This window comes from Ranitomeya imitator, chromosome 6 (genome assembly GCF_032444005.1).
Source record: "Ranitomeya imitator isolate aRanImi1 chromosome 6, aRanImi1.pri, whole genome shotgun sequence".
NCBI classification, from domain to species: Eukaryota; Metazoa; Chordata; class Amphibia; order Anura; family Dendrobatidae; genus Ranitomeya; species Ranitomeya imitator.
Window position 1 is genome coordinate 397,555,546 of NC_091287.1, and position 25,354 is coordinate 397,580,899.

A 25,354-nucleotide genomic window follows, 5' to 3' on the forward strand; every position below is an offset into this window, starting at 1 on the left:
CGAGGCAACCACCCAAGAATTATCCTCCTGACCATAACCCTTCCACTTGACCAAATACTGGAGTTTCCGTCTGGAAACACGAGAATCCAAGATCTTCTCCACAACATACTCCAATTCTCCCTCCACCAGCACTGGAGCAGGAGGCTCAAGAGAAGGAACAACAGGTACCTCATACTTCCGCAACAACGACCGATGAAACACATTATGAATAGCAAACGATGCCGGGAGATCCAAACGAAACGACACAGGGTTAAGAATTTCCAAGATCCTATAGGGACCGATGAACCGAGGCTTGAACTTAGGAGAAGAGACCTTCATAGGAACAAAACGAGAAGACAACCACACCAAGTCACCAACAAGAAGTCGAGGACCCACGCGGCGACGGCGATTAGCAAACTGCTGAGCCTTCTCCTGGGACAACTTCAAATTGTCCACCACATGACTCCAAATCCGATGCAACCTATCCACCACCATGTCCACTCCAGGACAATCAGAAGGTTCCACCTGACCAGAGGAAAAACGAGGATGAAACCCCGAATTACAAAAGAAAGGAGAAACCAAGGTAGCAGAACTAGCCCGATTATTAAGCGCAAACTCGGCCAGCGGCAAAAAGGTAACCCAGTCATCCTGATCAGCAGAAACAAAACACCTTAAATAAGTTTCCAAGGTCTGATTAGTTCGTTCAGTCTGGCCATTCGTCTGAGGATGGAATGCAGACGAAAAGGACAAATCAATGCCCATCTTAGCACAGAAAGTCCGCCAAAATCTAGACACAAACTGGGATCCCCTGTCAGAAACGATGTTCTCAGGAATCCCATGCAAACGAACCACATTCTGAAAAAACAGAGGGACCAACTCAGGAGGAAGGCAACTTAGGCAAGGGTACCAGATGAACCATTTTAGAAAAGCGATCACACACAACCCAGATGACGGACATTTTTTGAGAGACAGGGAGATCCGAAATAAAGTCCATGGAAATGTGCGTCCAAGGCCTCTTCGGGATAGGCAAAGGTGACAACAATCCACTGGCCCGAGAACAGCAAGGCTTAGCCCGAGCACAAACCTCACAAGACTGCACAAAAGAACGCACATCTCTCGACAAGGAAGGCCACCAAAAAGACCTGGCCACCAAGTCTCTAGTACCAAATATTCCAGGATGACCTGCCAACGCAGAAGAATGGACCTCGGAGATGACTCTACTGGTCCAATTATCCGGAACAAACAGTCTCTCAGGCGGACAACGATCAGGTTTAGCCACCTGAAACTCCTGCAAAGCACGTCGCAAGTCTGGGGAGACAGCAGACAAAAATCACCCCATCCCTAAGGATACCAGAGGGCTCAGAATTTCCAAGGGAGTCAGGCACAAAACTCCTAGAAAGAGCATCCGCCTTCACATTCTTTGAACCTGGCAGGTATGAAACCACAAAATTGAAACGAGAGAAAAACAGTGACCAACGAGCCTGTCTAGGATTCAGACGCCTGGCAGACTCAAGGTAAATCAAATTTTTGTGATCAGTCAAGACCACCACACGATGTCTAGCACCCTCTAGCCAATGACGCCACTCCTCAAATGCCCACTTCATGGCCAAAAGTTCCCAATTACCAACATCATAATTCCGCTCAGCCGGCGAAAACTTTCTAGAAAAAAACGCGCATGGCTTCATCACTGAGCCATCGGAGCTTCTCTGTGACAAAACCGCCCCCGCTCCAATCTCGGAAGCATCAACCTCAACCTGAAAAGGGAGCGAAACATCTGGCTGATGCAACACAGGAGCAGAAGAAAACCGGCGCTTAAGTTCCTGAAAGGCCTCCACAGCCGCAGGAGACCAATCAGCAACATCAGCACCCTTCTTAGTCAAATCCGTCAAAGGCTTAACAACACTAGAAAAATTAGTTATAAAACGACGATAGAAATTAGCAAAGCCCAAGAACTTCTGTAGACTCTTAAGAGATGTAGGCTGCGTCCAGTCACAAATAGCCTGAACCTTGACGGGATCCATCTCAATAGTAGAAGGGGAAAAAATATACCCCAAGAAAGAAATCTTCTGGACTCCAAAGAGACACTTTGAGCCTTTTACAAACAAGGAATTGGCCCGCAGGACCTGAAACACCTTCCTGACCTGCTGAACATGAGACTCCCAGTCATCAGAAAAAAAACAAAATATCATCCAAATACACAATCATAAATTTATCCAGATATTCACGGAAAATATCGTGCATAAAGGACTGGAAGACTGAAGGAGCATTAGAAAGTCCAAAAGGCATTACCAAATACTCAAAATGGCCCTCAGGCGTATTAAATGCGGTTTTCCACTCATCACCTTGCTTTATTCGTATAAGATTATACGCACCCCGAAGATCAATCTTAGTGAACCATTTAGCCCCCTTAATGCGAGCAAACAAATCAGTCAACAATGGCAAAGGATACTGATATTTTACGGTAATCTTATTCAAAAGACGATAATCTATACAAGGCCTCAAGGAACCATCTTTCTTGGCCACGAAAAAAAAACCTGCTCCCAAAGGGGACAAAGATGGACGGATATGTCCCTTTTCCAAGGACTCCTTAACATAATCCCGCATAGCAGTATGCTCTGGCACTGACAGATTGAACAAACGACCTTTAGGAAATTTACTGCCCGGAATTAAATTTATCGCACAATCGCAATCCCTGTGAGGAGGAAGCGAACTGAGCTTAGGCTCCTCAAAAACATCCCGATAGTCAGACAAAAACACAGGAATCTCAGAAGGAGTAGATGAAGCGATAGAAATCGGAGGTGCATCATCATGAACCCCCTGACAACCCCAGCTTAACACAGACACTGATTTCCAGTCAAGGACTGGATTATGAGTTTGTAACCATGGCAGACCAAGTACTAGAACATCATGCAAATTATACAGTACCAGGAAGCGAATCACCTCCTGATGAACGGGAGTCATACGCATGGTCACTTGTGTCCAGTACTGAGGTTTATTCATAGCCAAAGGTGTAGAGTCAATTCCCTTCAAAGGAATAGGGACTTCCAGAGGCTCCAGACTAAACCCACAGCGATTGGCAAATGACCAATCCATAAGACTCAGGGCAGCGCCTGAATCCACATAGGTATCGACGGAAATGGATGATAATGAACAAATCAGAGTCACAGACAGAATGAACTTAGACTGTAAAGTACTAATGGCAACAGACTTATCAACCTTTTTTGTGCGTTTAGAGCATGCTGATATAACATGAGCTGAATCACCACAATAAAAGCACAACCCTTTTTTCCGCCTATACTTTTGCCGTTCACTTCTGGACTGAATTCTATCACATTGCATTATCTCAGGTGACGGTTCAGACGACACCGCCAAATGATGCACAGGTTTGCGCTCCCGTAAACGCCGATCAATCTGAACAGCCATAGTCATAGACTCATTCAGACCAGCAGGCGCAGGGAACCCCACCATAACATCTTTAATGGCCTCAGAAAGGCCATCTCTAAACTTTGCAGCCAGAGCGCACTCATTCCACTGAGTAAGTACCGACCACTTCCGAAATTTTTGACAATAAATTTCTGCTTCATCTTGCCCCTGAGAGAGGGCCAACAAAGCTTTTTCAGCCTGAATCTCTTGGTTAGGTTCCTCATAGAGCAAACCCAATGCCAGAAAAAACGCATCTGCATTAAGCAACGCAGGGTCCCCTGGTGCCAATGCAAATGCCCAATCCTGAGGGTCACCCCGCAGGAAAGATATAATTATCTTGACTTGCTGAGCAGGGTCTCCAGAGGAGCGAGATTTCAAAGAAAGAAACAACTTGCAATTGTTCCTAAAATTCAGAAAACGAGATCTATCTCCAGAAAAAAACTCTGGGACAGGAATTCTAGGTTCAGACATAGGAGCATGTACAACAAAATCCTGTATATTTTGAACCTTAGTGGCAAGATTATTCAGGCTGGAAGCCAAACTCTGGACGTCCATGATAAACAGCTGAGATCAGAGCCATTCAAAGATTAAGAGGAGGAGGAAGTAGCCAGGCTGCAATAAGGCTAGGCAGCAAACTCTGAGGGGAAAAAAAAAAAAAAACTTCCTCAGACTACTTATCCTCCTACTTCAGCCAATACAATTAACACTTTGTGGGCCGGTTATACTGTCATGATCCCAATGGCAGGGGATCACAAAAAGGACAAGCACAGATACAAACAAGCTCTAGGGCGATGGAACCTGAGCTGACCGCGACCCTGAACCTAACACAAATAAAAGTAGCCGGGGAACGTGCCTACGATGATCCTAGACGTCTCGCTCCAGCCGAAGATCTAACTTCCCCTATCAGAAGAAACACAGACCTCTCTTGCCTCCAGAGAAATACCCCACAGCAAATAGCAGCCCCCCACATATAATGACGGTGAAATGAGAGGAAAGCACATACGTAGCATGAAAACAGTTTCAGCAAAATGAGGCCCGCTAAAGCTAGATAGCAGAGGATACAAAAGTGAACTGCGCGGTCAGCGAAAAACCCTTCAAAAAACCATCCTGAAATTACTTGAACTCATGTGCCAACTCATGGTACATGAAAAGCAATTTCAGCCCACTAGAGCAACCAGCAGCAGAGAATCACATATCTGCAGGCTGGACTAAAAACCAAATTAAGCAAAACACAAAACAGGAAAATCCAAACTTAGCTTGTCCAGAAGGTTCTAGGAGCAGGGAGCAGAGGTAACAAGACACACTGGATACATTGATAACCGGCGAGGAAATGCCAGCAAAGCCAGGTTAAATAGGAAACTCCTATATGCTGATGGAACAGGTGGAACCCAGAAACCCAGGAAAGACAAGTCACCCAGTACCATCAGTAACCACCAGAGGGAGCCCAAAAACAGAACTCACAACATTGGGCACCTTAAGCCCTGGTGGATTGAATGAGGTTAGCGACCTCTTCTAGGTACCTATAAGTAATTAATATCATGAGTTTCATCTCACGGAGATTCTTCTGTGATGGATTTTCTTGATTGTAGGAGTTCCTCCGTGTGTCGTCGTGGGGAGAGACTATGGACCTCAGTGCTCCCCATTTTTCATGAACTCCGGTGGTTAACTGGTTTGAGGTGCTGCTTATTCCTTTGTAGTGTTTGTAGACCTCTAGATCATATGGGTTCATATCCGAAAAGAGTTGTGGAAATTGAGTATATGGGAACCCATTCTTTCCCTTACTTTTTTACTTCATATTATGTGATGTTGTTACCTTATATGAGCCCTTTGTTTGTTTTTCCTTTATTATGGGTCAACATATGATAGCGTCTTGAATGGGTTTAACTGGTGGATCCAGGATAAATAGTTGCCCTCACCTAAGACCACCAGGTGGTGTAGTGGTATAAGACGGAGGTTTATTCTCTGGAGGATAGTTTTTAGGTTTCTTCATATGTGAGTTCTGATCCTGGTTGATCTAGATACCAGAAATGTTTATATATATTTGTTTTCATTATTTATTGATTAATATTTGTAGTTCTAAAGATTGATTATTGTGTTTTATGTATTTTAATGTTTTGTAATTAATGTTATGGGTGTATTTATAAATTTTTGATTTAAAGTGGGCGTTCTCACCAGAAGTGATGTCGTAAGAAGGTGGGGTTTATACATGTTTGTATATATTTTTTTGATTGTATTTGTAGGTATATATACCTGTTTTTACTGATGAATCTTGATGCCCTGATGAAGTGGCTTGTTGGCCACGAAACGCGTAGGCTAATAAACAGAGTGTGTGTGTAACTCTGATACCTTTATTGTGGTCTGCACGGCTTCTATTCTCCGGTTCTACTTCTCTCCATGTGGATTTGTTCTGCTTGCCGGGAGCTTGCTGCGACCATACGTGCTGATCCAAGGGAGTTGTGACCTGTCACAACCAGACCAGGTGAGTCTGTTTTGTGGGGGTCCACGTGATTGCGACACCTGAAGGTATTACTCTATGTGCGCTTCTTTTTCTTGTTTTTAGAGATCCATGGATCCCGGTGATTCTGACATTGTTTTCTCGTGACATATTGTACTTCATGTTAGTGGTAACATTTACCGTATTTGACATGACTTGCATTTATTTGTAAGAAAAAAAAGAAACTTTTGAGGCACGGTGCAAAGCTCAGAAGAGAAGAGGCGCCATATTGGAGTTCAGATTTTGCTGGAATGTATTGAGGGTGCCATGTCACATTGGCAGAGCCCCTGAGGTGCCAGAACAGAAACCCCCTATATGTGAAGTCATTTTACAAACTACACTCCCCAATAAACTTCTCTCAGAGAGCAGTGATCATATTAACACCACATGTGCCTCACAGAATTTTATACCACTGAGCGGTGAAGAAAGAATAAATTACATTTTTACCACTAAAATGTTGTTTTAGCCCCAAGTTTTTTATTGTTCTAAGGGCTAATAGGATTTTTTTTTTACAACAAACTGAGGTCCATTTATTCCTGAGTGTGCCAATGCCCTACATACAGTCATGGCCAAAAGTATTGACACCCCTGCAATTCTGTCAGATAATACTCATTTTCTTCCTGAAAATGATTGCAAACACAAATTCTTTGTTATTATTATCTTCATTTAATTTGTCTTAAATGAAAAAACACAAAAATAATTGTCCTAAAGCCAAATTGGATATAATTCCACACCAAACATAAAAAGGGGGTGGACAAAAGTATTGACACTGTTCGAAAAATCATGTGATGCTTCTCTAATTTGTGTAATTAACAGCACCTGTAACTTACCTGTGGCACCTAACAGGTGTTGGCAATAACTAAATCACACTTGCAGCCAGTTGACATGGATTAAAGTTGACTCAACCTCTGTCCTGTGTCCTTGTGTGTACCACATTGAGCATGGAGAAAAGAAAGAAGACCAAAGAACTGTCTGAGGACATGAGAAACCAAATTGTGAGGAAGCATGAACAATCTCAAGGCTACAAGTCCATCTCCAAAGACCTGAATGTTCCTGTGTCTACCGTGCGCAGTGTCATCAAGAAGTTTAAAGCCCATGGCACTGTGGCTAACCTCCCTAGATGTGGACGGAAAAGAAAAATTGACAAGAGATTTCAACGCAAGATTGTGCGGATGTTGGATAAAGAACCTCGACTAACATCCAAACAAGTTCAAGCTGCCCTGCAGTCCGAGGGTACAACAGTGTCAACCCGTACTATCCGTCGGCGTCTGAATGAAAAGGGACTGTATGGTAGGAGACCCAGGAAGACCCCACTTCTTACCCCGAGACATAAAAAAGCCAGGCTGGAGTTTGCCAAAACTTACCTGAAAAAGCCTAAAACATTTTGGAAGAATGTTCTCTGGTCAGGTGAGAGAAAAGTAGAGCTTTTTGGGCAAAGGCATCAACAGAGTTTACAGTCAAACATGGCGGAGGTTCCCTGATTTTTTGGGGTTGGTTTGCTGCCTCTGGCACTGGAGTGCTTGACCGTGTGCATGGCATTATGAAGTCTGAACACTACCAACAAATTTTGCAGCATAATGTAGGGCCCAGTGTGAGAAAGCTGGGTCTCCCTCAGAGGTCATGGGTCTTCCAGCAGGACAATGACCCAAAACACACTTCAAAAAGCACTAGAAAATGGTTTGAGAGAAAGCACTGGAGACTTCTACGGTGGCCAGCAATGAGTTCAGACCTGAATCCCATAGAACACCTGTGGAAAGATCTAAAAATGGCAGTTTGGAGAAGGCACCCTTCAAATATCGCAGTAATATTGGCTAAAGGTTGTGCAACCAATCATTAGGCTGAGTGTGCCAATACTTTTGTCTGGCCCATTTTTGGAGTTTTGTGTGAAATGATCAATGTTTTGCTTTTTGCTTCATTCTCTTTTGTGTTTTTTCATTTAAGACAAATTAAATGAAAATAATAATACCAAATAATTTGTGTTTGTATTATCTGACAGAATTGCAGGGGTGTCAATACTTTTGGCCATGACTGTATAATCGGGAAATATTTTCCAGGCACAGTGCAAAGCTCAGAAGGCACGGAGCGCCAGATTTTACTGTTATGGTTTGCAGGTGCCAGAATCAGCTGACACCCAGCGGCGATCGCCCGCGCACCCCCGTGAGCGCGGTTGATTTCGATGGTCAGTGGGTCAGTGGATAACACTGCAGCCTTGCAGCGCTGGGGTCCTGGGTTCAAATCCCACCAAGGACAACATCTGCAAGGAGTTTGTATGTTCTCCCCATGTTTGCGTGGATTTCCTCCGAGTTCTCCGGTTTCCTCCCACATTCCAAAGACATACTGATAGGGAATTTAGATTGTGAGCTCCATCGGGGACAGCGATGATAGTGTGTTTGACTGTAAAGCGCTGCAGAATATGTTAGAGCTATATAAAAATAAAATATTATTATTATGTAATATTCCGTCCATGGTCAAATTGGCCCAGGTCACATGGACGGAATATTAGGTCTGATGTCAGAAAGGGGTTAAGGAAGTGTAACAGCGCACTCAGCTCCTGGACTCACCATGGGAGCACTGAGTTACCAGTATGAGACATGTAGATCAGGAGAGCAGACTGTCAGTCATTACATGTCTCACACTGGTAACGGCCCCTGTAATTTACAATAATCTCTGGAGGCAGATTCTCAGGGAGATCAGTGTCTAGCCCAGAGATCTTATCAGCTCATTTACATATAACACAGATTTCTTGGGAAAAAAACATCGGATTGCAGATATCAAGGTATCATTTCATTCAGCTTCCTACGACCTACGCCATATAGATGGCCTAGGAGGGATGATCCCAGTGACAGATTCCTTTTAATAAACCTAGCTCATGTCAACTGAAACTCTTAGAGCAGCTGCAATGAGATGGGATGTGCTGCCTAATAGGGATGAGCGGACCTGTGGAAGTTCAGGATGTGGTACCCGACCCAAAATTTATTCCAAAGTTCAGTTCTTGTACCAGATCTATATATGAAGCCGAACCCCATTGAAAACAATGGAGACCTTGAAAATTCTCTTTCGACATCCCCCGGAACTGGGAACATAGTAACGGACTTCTGGGAGAAGTCTGTGTTCGGCATTGAGCACCGACACTAAGGCCAGGATCACATATGCGAGAAATACGTTCGAGTCTCGCATGGTAATACCCGGCATTGCCGCCGTCACTCAGGAGCAAAGCGTGCGGCTCCATGTATTGCTATGCGGCCGACGCTCCTCTCCTGAGTGACGGCGGCAATGCAGGGTATTACCATGCTAGACTCGGACGTATTTCTCGCATGTGTGATCCCGGCCTTACTGTCCGATACAAACCCAGAACTTTTAAGTTCATGTTCGCTTATCTCTACAGCGGAATTACACATGACCTTTATATAGAATGAAAAAAGTTATTAACAAATAGTAAAAATTGCAAAACATAAGTTTGTGCTTTTCCTGCAGTAGGGCTGCTTTCACGCCTCAGTTTTTTGCCGTCAGTCACAATCCGGTGAAATTTAGAAAAAAACAGATCTGGCAAAAGTTGCCGGCGGATCCGTTTTTTTTCTCGTAGTCTTGTATTAACAACAGATTGCGACGGATGGCCTCACGTTTCATCCGTTTTTCGCCGGATCTGTCGAAAATTGGTTTTCCAGCGGCCGGAAAACACAGACATAGTAACGTTTTTTGTGTTGGGTGAAAAAAATGGACGGCGACAGATCCGTCACCATCCGTCGTTTGCTAGAATGGGAGCCTATGGCATCGGATCCGTCAAATAACAGACTCTGGTGACGGATTCCGTTTTATTAACCGAGCATGCTCCAATTTTTTTTTTATCCAATTAGCTGGATCAGCTAGTCGGACCCATCGAAAAAACATTTTTCACAATCTGCGACGGATCCGTTTTTTTCAACATTCGACGGATTGCGACTGATGCCAAAAAACTGATGTGTGAAAGCGGCCTAAGGCTGTGTGCACACGATGCGGATTTAGTGCGGATCCGCAGCGGATTTTTCCACGCAGAAACGCTGCAGTTCCGCAAAGTGATTTACAGTACAATGTAAATCAATAGAAAAAAAAAAGCTGTGCTAATGGTGCGGAAAAATCCGCATGAAAACCGCTGCGGAGCATGCTACTTCTTTTGTGCAGAACTGCAGTGTTTCTGCACCCTTCCATTATAGAAATCCACAGGGGTAAAAAACGCAGAAAATCCGCAACAAAAACGCACAAAATCTGCATAAAAACGCGTCAAATCCGCACCTACGTTTTCTGCCAGGAGATGCGGATTTTGTGCAGAAAATTTTGCACCCCAATCCGCAATGTGTGCACATAGCCTGAGACATCAGTCTTTACGTACCTCAACTGCACCAACAGGAATGGTCATAAAAGACAATTGTATACAGAGAAACAAACTAGTCACTTTAATGGTGTAATAAAAAACTACCAAGTATGACAGTCTCATCGGTCACTGCATTAATAGAGACATTAGTAAAGCAATGGTTTATGAGAGGTTCATGTCACCAAACACTGTACACACTGCTATAAAGGCAGTTGCGGTAATTGCTTACATGATATAGAAATGGTGATCACTGACATAAGCTTCATGGGAAATCGCACATAAGATGCCTCTAAATGGAATTTTGTTGTAAACTTTGCTGCTTTTTAAATGCAGACAGCAGGTTAATATAATAATAATGTTTATTTTTATAGCACCAACATATTCAGCACTTCACAATTCAGATTGAACATGTACACGCAGGATAAGACATTACAGAATAACACAAAGTTCAACGCATACCAAGAGGAGTGAGGACCCTGCTCGCAAGATGATAGTCTATGAGGAAATAGGGGAGACACGAAAAGTAAAAATATAATGCTTCGTCTAAGATCCAGTCATCAATATAATAAATAGGGGGATTCAAATAGCGCTGCATGAACCAGTCACCCTCCAGAATCTGTACAGTACAGATATAAAAAGCTACTAAGTGCGCGATAGAACAGGGCATAGCTACAGTAGATTAGTGAGGTGAGGTGACAGGCTAGTCTAAAGAAATGTATTTTACGGCATGTTTGAAACTGGATACTTGGAATTAACCAGATTTTCTGAGGCAGAGCGTTCCATAAAACTGGTGCAGCACGAGAGAAATCCTGGAGACGAGTATTGCGTGGTTTGGATTATAGAGAACAAGCTATTGAACCCATTATATGCCCGGGTGTTGAGGATTTTTATTGGTAAATTTTTGTGCTATGTTAAAGGGAACGTGTCACCAGAAATAAAGTTGCTAACCTGCAGATATGCAGTTAATCTGGAGGTTAACAGTATTATTATGCTGCCTGGCGCCTCCACACGGCTGAAAGCAGCGGGGAGAAAATTAACTTTATTCCCGCCAGAATTCAGTTTCAGTCATGGGGGTGCCGCTGGTTCAGTCACTGCTGAACAAAGCGGCTGCTGTAACCGCGCCCCTGACTGACACTGGCTCTACATTGATGCCAGCTGCCAGTCAGGGCTGAGGACGCGGTTACAGCCGCAGCTCTGTATACTCAGCGGTGACGGAACAGGCCCTGCCATTGTGACTTAAAAAAACTGTGGAGGGGAGAATAAAGTTAATTCAACAGTGCAATTTATTTCACAGTTGAATAAAATGGGGCCTCAATCAGCTCATGCTGCGACTCTGCCCGACGCATGCGCACTGTTGACGGGGTATTTGAATACTTCATGAAAATTAAAGAGTCTTTCTCGCACTCTTTCCCTTTCTCTCCTCCCCCTCCCGCCAACGAAGCAGCTGCTGCTCCAACCGACGTTGCTCCAATCAATGTCCTCGTATGCGCCGAAGGCTTCAGACAGGACACATCTTCGGTTATATTATAGATGTTAATCTTAGGTCATTAGCGGAATGGAGAAAACACTTAGATTGGTAGACAGAGATGAAGAAGGAGATGTAGGGTGGTGCAGAACTGTGGAGAGCTTTGTGGGTGAGAGTGACAAATTTATATTGGATTCTTAGGGAATGAGAAACCAGTGCAATGGCTGGCACATGGTAGTGGCATCAGTGTAGCAGCTGGAGTGGAATATGACTCTTGCTGCCGCATTCTTGAAAGATGAAGGGAGAATTTAGTAAGTCACCGATGACATGGAATGTTATCACGATTTCAACATAACAGAAACACATTGCATCCAAGATGGTTGTTTATTTTTGTACCGTCTTTTGCTTATGTATTTTTCATGCTGTTTTGAATTGTATAATAAAAATAAAAAACAAACAGGGAGACGATTAGTAGAGCGTTCCAGAAGTCAAGGTGACAATGAATGAGAGCAACAACAAGAGTTTTTGCAGCGTTAAAGGTAAAGAAAGGTTGAATTCTATAGATAACGTACCAGTAGCCAGTCATCAGGAAGTTTGTCAGACCATTAAGCTGTGTCAAAATCCAACATAATTGGTCATTTATAATTCTGTAATTCTCAATGCACATAACAATATTAAATATAATATCCACAGGTGGAGTACAAAAGAGTCCAGGACTGATTCAAAAATTCAATGTCTAAAAGTTCCTGAGCGTGAAGCGCCCAGTGGTACATAGTCTGCGGCTGATCTACATGACTGATGGAACTCGTTGTTCTCAAACATGAGGATCAGCTCTATACGTAAGTGTATGCCTACAGAAGAGCTTGTTCAAAAGAGCGTATTAATTATTTATTTATATAGCACCATTAATTCCATGAGAAAGGGTTTCATACAGAGTTATATGTCCGTCTGTTGTCAGTATGCCAAATGGATAGAATCTGGACATCACACCGACCAGTGCAAGTCAGTGTCATAGTTCACAGGAGTATTCTAACACGCGGACTGATACAACTATTAACATAGAGAATTGTATTTGGCCTTTTATTATTAAATTATTAATGTAAAAAATGGATGTAATACAGATGTCATGCAGATATAAAAAATAGACAAAATGATGGCATACCGATGGCAAATATTCTGGGGGGGTTTTTTTCGGATGAAAACCGTACAATTTTGCATATGCTTATCTGAACCAGACCTTAAAGTAAATTCACAAAGTTTATGACATGCAGCTGATTCTGCTCAAAAATCTATAATGGCTTCAAATAATCTTTCAATAAGCAACGTATTGATTTAAATGGGAAACTCACATTACTGTTCAAGCAGTGATTGTTTTTTTAAAATAAGGTTTTAACCCCTTAATGACCGAGTCAATTTTAACCTTATTGACCTGGCAAAATTTTTGACTTCTGACCAGTGTCACTTCATGTAGTAATAACACTTCAACGGATCCCAGTGATTCTAAGACTGTTTTTTCATGACACCTAAATTTAGTGGTAAATTTAGATCGATGTTTTGCCTTTCTTTATGAAAATATTGGAATTTTGGTGAAAATTTCTCAATTTTTAATCTCTGTATCCTTAAACCAGATAGTCATGCTGTACAAAATTATTAATAAATAACATTTCCCACATGTCTGTTTTACATCTGCATCATTTTTCAAACGTCATTTTTTTGTTAGGATGTTAAAGGGGTTAAAAGTGATGTAGTTATTTTTCATTTTTTCAAGACATTTAAAAAGCCTGTTTCTTTAGGGTATGTTCCCACGGTCAGTAAACACTGTGGATTGGAAGCTGCGTACATCCGCAGCGTTCTATCCGCAGCAGCCAGATGTTACAGCATAGTAGATGGGATTTTGTGAAATCCCGTCTCCACTATGTGTGCAGGGACGCCTCCGGCTTCCCTGCGTATACGCACATGGGGCGTGCCTTTCCAGACCGCAGCATGTCAATTTATCTTGTCGTCCAATGTATAGGATGTGGCGATTACGCACGGTTCAATGAACACATACGGAATCACCGCGTGTACAAAAGTCGGCAGCGCTTTGGGCAGAGCGGATATGTGTTGCGTCCAAAGCGCTGCCGATATCGACCATGGAGCATACCCTTGGGGACCTATTCAGATTTAACCCTGCGGTTCCCTGCCTGACAGCATGTGCGGTTCCCTGCCTGACAGCATGTGCGGTTCCCTGCCTGACAGCATGTGCGGTTCCCTGCCTTACAGCATGTGCGGTTCCCTGCCTGACTGCAGGTGTGGTTCCTTGCCTGACCGCAGGTGCGCTTCCCTGACTGACAGCATGTGCGGTTCTCTGACTGAGCGCATGTGCGGTTCCTTGCCTGACCGCATGTGCGGTTCCCTGACTGACAGCATGTGCGGTTCCCTGACTGACCGCGTGTGCGGTTCCCTGACTGACCGCATGTGTGGTTCCCTGACTGACCGCATGTGTGGTTCCCTGACTGACCGCATGTGTGGTTCCCTGAGTGACAGCATGTGTGGTTCCCTGACTGACAGCATGTGTGGTTCCTTGACTGACAGCATGTGTGGTTCCCTGACTGACAGCTTCTGCGGTTCTCTGCCTGTCCAGTCACACTTGCCAGTGACCCAGTTATTTTTGAAGTTGTTCCTGTCCATCTAGTCTGAACTGGGTTCTTCCTGTGCCTTCCAGTATATCAATTGTGCCCGCCTGCACTGACCTGTCGGCATACCAGCCGTGGCTGCCAGTATCTGCCTGTGAATTAGCTGTGCTAGACAGCATACCTACAGTACCTGACGTTAGTGTCCTCTCCCTTTGAGGGTCATCTGTTACTGCTGAATGCTGCCCTGGAGTGGTACCTGGCAGCTACCTGCCGCACAAGCTTGACCTCACCACTAGAGGCTCCCGTGAAGACCAAGGAAGCTGTTTAGTCATGCTCCCCCAGGGTAAGTCTGGTCCGTGGCACAGTGGGTCCACAATCCATGCTTGCATGAAAAAGTCCAAACACGAGCCTAATAGTCCATATGGCCATGTAGGTCATAGAAAGCTGAATAAAATGAAACCTTGATATCTACCTTGATATCTGTGATCCAGTGTTTTACTCCAGAGAAATCTATGCTTTTCTTACATATAAATGAGCTGTTAAAGTCTCTGGGTCGGACATAGATCTGCCTGAGAATCTGCCTCCAGAGATTATTTTAAATGAACAGGGACATTACTATTGTAAGATGTGCTCTCTGCTCTTCTGATCTACATGTGTAACTCCGGTAACGTCACCTTTCATTTACAATAGTTTCTGGAGGCAGATTCTCAGTAAGATCAGTGTCCGGCCCATAGATCTTAACAGCTCATTTACGTACACTACCGTTCAAAAGTTTAGGGTCACTTAGACATTTCCTTATTTTTGAAAGAAAAGCACAGTTTTTTTCCAATAAAGCTAACATTAAATGATTCAGAAATACACTCTATACATTGTTAATGTGGTAAATAACTATTCTAGCTGCAAATGTCTGGTTTGTAATGCAATATCTTCATGAGTGTAGAGAGGCCCATTTCCAACAACCATCACTCCAGTGTTCTTATGGTACTTTGTATTTGCTAACTGTGTAAGGCCGGTTTCACACGTCTGTGGCTCCGGTACATGAGGTGACAGTTTCCTCACGTACCGGAGACACTGACTCACGTAGACACATTGAAATCAATGTGTCTCTGCACATGTCAGCGTGTTTTCACGGACCGTGTGTCCGTGTGCAAAACACGGAGACATGTCAGTGTTCGTGGGAGCGCACGGATTACACGGACCCATTAAAGTCAATGGGTCAGTGTAAAACACGTACCGCACACGGACGCTGTCCGTGTGCCGTGCAGGAGACAGCGCTACAGTAAGCGCTGTCCCCCCCACGTGGTGCTGAAGCCGCCATTTATATCTTCTCTGCAGCAGCATTTGCTGCAGAGAAGATATGATAAATCCTTTTTTTTTTTGTTTCTCGTGTTTAAAATAAAGATTCCTGTCCCCACCCCCCTCCCACTCCCTGTGTGCCCGCCCGCTGTTATTAAAATACTTACCCGGCTCCCTCGCAGTGTCCTGTCCTCGCCGCAGCTTCTCCTGTATGAGCGGTCACATGGGCCGCCCATTACAGTAATGAATATGCGGCTCCACCTCCCATAGGGGGTAATGGACGGCCAATTCATTTCGCAACTCATTTGATTAATAAAAGTATGAGTTTTCATGGAAAATGCAAAATTGTCTAGGTGACCCTAAACATTTGAAAGGTAGTGTATAAGAAAAACAAAGACTACCCAGTAATAAGACATCAGATTGCAGAGATCAAGGTAACATTTTATTCAGCTATCTGTGAACTACGTGCCCATACAGACGACTTAGGAGGGTTATTCCTAGGGACATATTACCTTTAAAAGTCACCTTGGAGCTCTGTGACCTGTGTAAATGTATCATACTGCGGGGTTAGCTTTTATATGACTGCAGAACACACAGGAGACAACATTTATCAGGGGTACACTATCGTATATTTAAGGCCCATACAACAATTCAATAAATAAAGCTGATAACAGCACAGTGAGATATTGGCTCTTCTTACATGTTTGTGATATAGAACATTGGCTCTGTTACAGCTGGTGCAGGAATGTACACCTTAAGGCTATGTTCACACTGCGTCAACAGCGTTGGTGAACATAGACAGAAGAGGGCCCCTATGCAACAACAGTACAGTCATGGCCAAAAGTGTTGTAATTACATGTTTTGTTATACACGCTTATTTCCTTTGTGTGTACTAATACACCACAAAATAAAGAGAAAAAGTACAAATTGGACATAATCTCACACAAAACCCCCAAAATGGGCATGTCAAATTTGGCATCTTTCCAACATTGTGAGTAAACTACTTTGTTTCAGTCATATGAAGCACGTTCAAACTCACTTGTGATAAGTAACAGGTGTGGGCAATATGAAAATCACACCTGAAACCGGATAAAACAGGGAGATAGAAAAAAGTCCAGCTCACTATAGTGGACATCCTTAGGTGTTCGGAGCAGGGAGAACGCTATGTCAAAGCGTGGAGCAATCAGAACATGAGAAATACAGCTCAACGAACTTGTGAACCAACTCCTTCTTTATTCACCAAAAAGTGCTCAGCAGAGGATAAAATAACATCAGTGTTGACAGTTTCATGATATCCAACATTGATGCGTTTCAGATGGCTACACAATTAATCATGATGTCCACTTTTTGGTGAATAAAGGAGTTTGTTCACAAGTTCGTTGAGCTGGATTTCTCATGTTCTGAAAACAGGGAGATGTTGACTCAATCTTTGCATTGTGTGTCTGTGTGTGCCACACTAAGCATGGAGAACAGAAATGTGTGAGGACTTGAGAACCAAAATTGTTGAAAAATATGAACAATCTCAAGGCTACAAATCCATCTCCAGAGATCTTGATGTTCCTTTCTCAACGGTGTAAAACATAATTAAGAAGTTTACAACCCGTAGCACTGTATAATCTCCCTGGATGTGGACAGCAAAGAAAAATTGATGAAAGGTTGCAATGCAGGATAATCTCAATGGTGGATAAGCAGCCCCAATTAAGTTCCAAAGAAATTCAAGATGTCCTGCATTCTCAGGGTACATCAATGTCAGCTCGAACTATGCATCGACATTTGAATGAAATGGAATGCTGTGGCAGGAGACCCAGGGGGACCCCACTGTTGCCAGAGACATGAATAAGTTAGATTGCAGTTTGCCAAAATCTACATGAGTAAGCCAAAATCCTTCTGGGAAACAGTGTGGTGGTCAGATGACACCAAGGTAGAGCATTTTTGTAACGCACATCATTCTACTGTTTACCAAAAATAGACTAAGGCCTACAAAGAAAAGAACACAGTACCTACAGTCAAATATGGTGGAGGGTCAAAGATGTTTTGGGGTTGTTTTGCTGCTTCTGGCACTGTGTGCCTTGACTGTGTGCAATGCATCGTTAAACGTGAAGATTACTACAAAAATTGGGTCACAATGTAGTGCACAGTGTCAGAAAGCTGGGTTCGTGTCTTAGGCCGGCTTCACACTTGCGAGTTTTACGGACGTAAGAGCGCAGAAACTACGTCCGTAAAACTCGCAAAAAATACGGCACAATTATTCTCTATGCCCCTGCTCCTATCTGCCGTATTTTACTGATCAGTATTATACGGCTTTCTACGGCCGTACAAAATCGCAGCATGCTGCGTTTGTCACCGTACTGCGCAAGAAATACGCCAATGAAAGTCTATGGAAGCGTGAAAAATACGGATTACACACGGACAAGCAGTGTGACTTGCGAGAAATACGCAGCGGTGTTAGAGAGAAAAGCCGGTAATTCAGTGCGGTGTACAGTAAAATCACACTGACAGCTTACAGTAGAATAGGTAGAATAAATGTCTACACATAGAATAGGTATATATATATATATATGTCAGTGAGACACATATATGTATATATATTAATATTTATTCCAGCGCTATACAGCTTGAAAGCCGGTAATTCAATTACCAGCTTTTTCTTTCTCCTTCCTAAAACCCGACATGATTTGAGACATGGTTTACATACAGTAAACCATGTCTTCTCTCCATTTTTTTTGCAGATTCCACACTACTAATGTCAGTAGAGTGTATCTGCAAAATTTGGCCGTTCTAGCTCTTAAAATAAAGGGTTAAATGGCGGAAAAAATTGGCGTGGGCTCCCGCGCAATTTTCTCCGCCAGAGTAGTAAAGCCAGTGACTGAGGGCAGATATTAATAGCCTGGAGAAGGTCCATGGTTATTGGCCCCCCCCTGGCTAAAAATATCTGCCCCCAGCCACCCCAGAAAAGGCACATCTGGAAGATGCGCCTATTCTGGCACTTGGCCACTCTCTTCCCATTCCCGTGTAGCGGTGGGATATGGGGTAATGAAGGGTTAATGCCACCTTGCTATTGTAAGGTGACATTAAGCCTAATTAATAATGGAGAGGCGTCAATTATGACACCTATCCATTATTAATCCAATTGTAGTAAAGGGTTAAATAAAACACAAACACATTATTTAAAATAATTTTAATGAAATAAAAACAATGGTTGTTGGACTATTTTATTCTACGCCCAATCCAGTCACTGAAGACCCTCGTTCTGTGAAAGAAAAAACATAATAAACCAACAATATCCTTACCCTCCGCAGATCTGTAACGTCCAACGATGTAAATCCTTCTGAAGGGGTTAAAACCTTTTGCAGCAAGGAGCTTTGCTAATGCAATGCTACTCCTCGCTGCAAAACCCCGGGGAATGAGTCTAAATATAGATCAATGAGCTATATTTAGCTTCATTTGCGGTGAGGCGCCCTCTGCTGGATGTTCATAGATCGTGGGAACTTTCCTAGAAAGCCTGGGAGCTGGGAGCTTTCTAGGAAAGTTCCCACGATCTATGAACATCCAGCAGAGGGCGCCTCACCGCAAATGAAGCTAACTATAGCTCATTGATCTATATTTAGACTCATTCCCCGGGGTTTTGCAGCGAGGAGTAGCATTGCATTAGCAAAGCTCCTTGCTGCAAAAGGTTTTAACCCCTTCAGAAGGATTTACATCGTTGGACGTTACAGATCTGCGGAGGGTAAGTATATTGTTGGTTTATTATGTATTTTCTTTCACAGAACGAGGGTCTTCAGTGACTGGATTGGGCGTAGAATAAAATACTCCAACAACCATTGTTTTTATTTCATTAAAATAATTTTAAATAATGTGTTTGTGTTTTATTTAACCCTTTACTACAATTGGATTAATAATGGATAGGTGTCATAATTGACGCCTCTCCATTATTAATTTGGCTTAATGTCACCTTACAATAGCAAGGTGGCATTAACCCTTCATTACCCCATATCCCACCGCTACACGGGAATGGGAAGAGAGTGGCCAAGTGCCAGAATAGGCGCATCTTCCAGATGTGCCTTTTCTGGGGTGGCTGGGGGCAGATATTTTTAGCCGGGGGGGGGGGGGCAATAACCATGGACCCTCTCCAGGCTATTAATATCTGCCCTCAGTCACTGGCTTTACTACTCTGGCGGAGAAAATTGCGCGGGAGCCCACGCCAATTTTTTCCGCCATTTAACCCTTTATTTTAAGAGCTAGAACGGCCAAATTTTGCAGATACACACTACTGACATTAGTAGTGTGGAATCTGCAAAAAAAAATGGAGAGAAGACATGGTTTACTGTATGTAAACCATGTCTCAAATCATGTCGGGTTTTAGGAAGGAGAAAGAAAAAGCCGGTAATTGAATTACCGGCTTTCAAGCTGTATAGCGCTGGAAAAAATATTAATATATATACATATATGTGTCTAATGACATATATATATATATATATATATATATATATATATATATATATATATATATATATATATATATATATATATATATATATATATATATATATATATATATATAGACAGTATATATATATATATTTTTTTCTTTTTGGGACACATGGATCATTTCTATAGCGGTATGTTGGTTTTGCAAGCCTGCGAGAAAACCACGCAGTACGGATGCCATACGGATTACATACGGAGGATGCCATGCGCAAAAAACGCTGACACACCCTGCCTACGGAGGAGCTACGGACCACTATTTTCGGGACATTTCAGCGTATTACGGCCGTAATATACGGACCGTATTTTCATACGCTGAGTGTGAAGCCGGCCTTAGGTTATAGGTCTTCCAACAGGACAATGGCCCCAAACATACTTCAAGGAGTACCTCAGTCTCCGCAAGATAAATGTCACCTGTACAATGTGTGGGGCACGGTGATTCCGCACGGTTCAAAGAACACATGCGGAATCACCTGCGTACAAAAGCCGGCAGCGCTATGGACGGAGCGGATATGTGCTGCGTTCTAAGCGCTGCCTAATACTGAACGTGTGGACATACCCCAAAAGTCAAGAAAATGTCTGCAGGATGGATGTCACAGCCCGGCTTCTCTTGCCACAAACACAAATGAAAAGAAAAAAAAATTACTAGGAAAATAATGAAGAAATTAACCACCTCCTGTCATTAGGCTCAGCAGGCGACGATGCATTGGCCCGTTAGAGTCACCCATGGACTAACATGGGATCGGAGCGTTTCATGGATGGATCCGCGGAGAAGCGTCAGTCACAGACTATGTGGAATGCCATGCACAGACTGGAGGCGCAGTGAGAACAGGATATGGACCCCCAGGCGGTAATGGGCCCCCAGGCTTGTATGGGCCCCCAGGCTTATATGGGCCCCCAAGCGGTAATGGGACCCCAGGCTTGTATGGGCCCCCAGGCGGTAATGGGACCCCAGGCTTATATGGGCCCCCAGGCTTATATGGGCCCCCAGGCTTATATGGGCCCCCAGGTGGTAATGGGCCCCCAGGCTTATATGGGCCCCCAGGCTTATATGGGCCCCCAGGTGGTAATGGGCCCCCAGGCTTATATGGGCCCCCAGGCTTATATGGGCCCCAGGCTTATATGGGCCCCCAGGCTTATATGGGCCCCCAGGTGGTAATGGGCCCCCAGGCTTATATGGGCCCCCAGGCTTATATGGGCCCCAGGCTTATATGGGCCCCCAGGCTTATATGGGCCCCCAGGTGGTAATGGGACCCCAGGCTTATATGGGCCCCCAGGCCTATATGGGCCCCAGGCTTATATGGGCCCCCAGGTGGTAATGGGCCCCCAGGCTTATATGGGCCCCCAGGCTTATATGGGCCCCAGGCTTATATGGGCCCCCAGGTGGTAATGGGCCCCCAGGCTTATATGGGCCCCAGGCTTATATGGGCCCCCAGGCGGTAATGGGCCCCCAGGCTTATATGTGCCCCAGGCTTATATGGGCCCCCAGGCTTATATGGGCCCCAGGCTAATATGGGCCCCCAGGCTTATATGGGCCCCCAGGCTTATATGGGCCCCAGGCTTATATGGGCCCCCAGGCGGTAATGGGCCCCCAGGCTTATATGTGCCCCAGGCTTATATGGGCCCCCAGGCTTATATGGGCCCCAGGCTTATATGGGCCCCAGGCTAATATGGGCCCCCAGGCTTATATGGGCCCCCAGGCTTATATGGGCCCCAGGCTTATATGGGCCCCCAGGCGGTAATGGGCCCCCCAGGCTTATATGGGCCCCCAGGCGGTAATGGGCCCCCCAGGCTTATATGGGCCCCAGGCAGTAATGGGCCCCCCAGGCTTATATGGGCCCCCAGGCTTATATGGGCCCCCAGGTGGTAATGGGCCCCCAGGCTTATATGGGCCCCCAGGCGGTAATGGGCCCCCAGGCTTATATGGCCCCAGGCTTATATGGGCCCCCAGGCCTATATGGGCCCCAGGCTTATATGGGCCCCCAGGTGGTAATGGGCCCCCAGGCTTATATGGGCCCCAGGCTTATATGGGCCCCCAGGCTTATATGGGCCCCCAGGTGGTAATGGGACCCCAGGCTTATATGGGCCCCCAGGCTTATATGGGCCCCCAGGTGGTAATGGGACCCCAGGCTTATATGGGCCCCCAGGCCTATATGGGCCCCAGGCTTATATGGGCCCCCAGGTGGTAATGGGCCCCCAGGCTTATATGGGCCCCAGGCTTATATGGGCCCCCAGGCGGTAATGGGCCCCCAGGCTTATATGTGCCCCAGGCTTATATGGGCCCCCAGGCTTATATGGGCCCCAGGCTAATATGGGCCCCCAGGCTTATATGGGCCCCCAGGCTTATATGGGCCCCCAGGCTTATATGGGCCCCAGGCTTATATGGGCCCTCAGGCTTATATGGGCCCCCAGGCTTATATGTGCCCCAGGCTTATATGGGCCCCCAGGCTTATATGGGCCCCAGGCTTATATGGGCCCCCAGGCGGTAATGGGCCCCCCAGGCTTATATGGGCCCCCAGGAGGTAATGGGCCCCCCAGGCTTATATGGGCCCCAGGCAGTAATGGGCCCCCCAGGCTTATATGGGCCCCCAGGCTTATATGGGCCCCCAGGCGGTAATGGGCCCCCAGGCTTATATGGCCCCCAGGCTTATATGGGCCCCCAGGCTTATATGGGCCCCCAGGCGGTAATGGGCCCCCCAGGCTTATATGGGCCCCAGGCAGTAATGGGCCCCCCAGGCTTATATGGGCCCCCAGGCTTATATGGGCCCCCAGGCTTATATGGGCCCCCAGGCGGTAATGGGCCCCCAGGCTTATATGGGCCCCCAGGCGGTAATGGGCCCCCAGGCTTATATGGGCCCCCAGGCGGTAATGGGCCCCCCAGGCAGTAATGGGCCCCCAGGCGGTAATGGGCCCCCAGGCTTATATGGCCCCCAGGCGGTAATGGGCCCCCAGGCTTATATGGGCCCCCAGGCTTATATGGGCCCCCAGGCGGTAAAGGGCCCCCAGGCTTATATGGGCCCCCAGGCGGTAATGGGACCCCAGGCTTATATGGCCCCCAGGCTTATATGGGCCCCCAGGCTTATATGGGCCCCCAGGCGGTAATGGGCCCCCAGGCTTATATGGGCCCCCAGGCGGTAATGGGCCCCCAGGCTTATATGGCCCCCAGGCGGTAATGGGCCCCCAGGCGGTAATGGGACCCCAGGCTTATATGGCCCCCAGGCTTATATGGGCCCCCAGGCTTATATGGGCCCCCAGGCGGTAATGGGCCCCCAGGCTTATATGGGCCCCCAGGCGGTAATGGGCCCCCAGGCTTATATGGGCCCCCAGGCGGTAATGGGACCCCAGGCTTATATGGCCCCCAGGCTTATATGGGCCCCCAGGCTTATATGGGCCCCCAGGCGGTAATGGGCCCCCAGGCTTATATGGGCCCCCAGGCGGTAATGGGCCCCCAGGCTTATATGGGCCCCCAGGCGGTAATGGGCCCCCAGGCTTATATGGGCCCCCAGGCGGTAATGGGCCCCCAGGCTTATATGGCCCCCAGGTGGTAATGGGCCCCCAGGCTTATATGGCCCCCAGGCGGTAATGGGACCCCAGGCTTATATGGCCCCCAGGCTTATATGGGCCCCAGGCTTATATGGGCCCCCAGGCGGTAATGGGCCCCCCAGGCTTATATGGGCCCCCAGGAGGTAATGGGCCCCCCAGGCTTATATGGGCCCCAGGCAGTAATGGGCCCCCAGGCTTATATGGGCCCCCAGGCGGTAATGGGCCCCCCAGGCTTATATGGGCCCCAGGCGGTAATGGGCCCCCCAGGCTTATATGGGCCCCAGGCGGTAATGGGCCCCCCAGGCTTATATGGGCCCCCAGGAGGTAATGGGCCCCCCAGGCTTATATGGGCCCCCAGGAGGTAATGGGCCCCCAGGCTTATATGGGCCCCCAGGCGGTAATGGGCCCCCAGGCTTATATGGGCCCCCAGGCGGTAATGGGCCCCCAGGCTTATATGGCCCCCAGGTGGTAATGGGCCCCCAGGCTTATATGGCCCCCAGGCGGTAATGGGACCCCAGGCTTATATGGCCCCCAGGCTTATATGGGCCCCAGGCTTATATGGGCCCCCAGGCGGTAATGGGCCCCCCAGGCTTATATGGGCCCCCAGGAGGTAATGGGCCCCCCAGGCTTATATGGGCCCCAGGCAGTAATGGGCCCCCCAGGCTTATATGGGCCCCCAGGCGGTAATGGGCCCCCCAGGCTTATATGGGCCCCAGGCAGTAATGGGCCCCCCAGGCTTATATGGGCCCCCAGGAGGTAATGGGCCCCCCAGGCTTATATGGGCCCCAGGCAGTAATGGGCCCCCCAGGCTTATATGGGCCCCCAGGTGGTAATGGGCCCCCAGGCTTATATGGCCCCCAGGCTTATATGGGCCCCTGACACATGGCCTATCTTGCCTCATCCATGACTGTAGTGTGCACACAGCGCAGCCACTCACTTGGTGTAACGCACTAGCGGCTTGACAGTGATGAACGGCCGCAGCAATGTCTGGGCTCTGCCCTCCCAGCACCACGGCGTCGGGTAGTAGGTTTCGGCCACCGCCGGGCAGCGCTGCTTCAGGAAGCGGCAGAAGGCTTCTCCCCCGGTCACCAGCTGCGGCTTCTGCAGACAAGGAGCGATAATGACACGAGCTGGCGGCGGCCACAGGCTGCACAGCGGCGGGATGGCGGGGAGAAGGGCGACATTCTCTTACCTTGGCGATGACACTAAGGTAGTAACAGGCATAGGCTGCGCCAAAGCCCAGCACCAAGGACAAGCCCACCCCGGAGCCGACCAGACCCACCCGCACCTGGCTCTCCAGGTAGAGTGACAGCTCCCGGGTGAGCCCCTGCAGGCTGATGGCGCCCAGCATTGCTCGTCCTCCCGCTGTCACCCTTCAGCCACATGCAAAGGACACCGGGCGCGGAGCAGCACAAGCCGGTGCAGTACTGGATGGGGAGACTAAGCGAGGCTGCACCTCCGACCAATCAGCTGCTGCGAATCCTAGAATCTCCGCCCACTCTCCCGCCGCCTCCAATCAGCGTGGAGTACCGATCCCAGAGTGGGCAATTAGTACCCGGCAGGAGCGGAGGAGCCTCGGACAAAGCAGCAGCATCACCTCGTCCTGTCACAGCTCGCTGACTGCAGCTTTCCACAAGTGTCTGCCCGGCCGGGTGCCAGTCAGGTGCAGCCAGGTGACACGCAGCGTCTCCTGCCAGCACGTTTAC

The 25,354-nt window shown here is 46.7% G+C and overlaps 1 protein-coding gene across 2 annotated transcripts in view; it reads right to left on the minus strand.

Moving 5' to 3' along the window:
- The window catches only part of ABHD3 (abhydrolase domain containing 3, phospholipase), a 94,589-nt gene extending 69,498 nt beyond the window's left edge, over positions 1 to 25,091 (minus strand). For both annotated transcript variants that reach the window (XM_069731176.1, XM_069731177.1), the window contains exons 1-2: positions 24,841 to 25,091; positions 24,586 to 24,749 (exon numbers count right to left, since the gene is read on the minus strand). In XM_069731176.1, coding sequence (XP_069587277.1) covers positions 24,586 to 24,749; positions 24,841 to 24,999 — 323 coding nt within the window. In that variant the 5' untranslated portion in view covers positions 25,000 to 25,091. The remainder of the gene's footprint in view (positions 1 to 24,585; positions 24,750 to 24,840) is intronic.
- Positions 25,092 to 25,354: the final 263 nt, after the last annotated feature.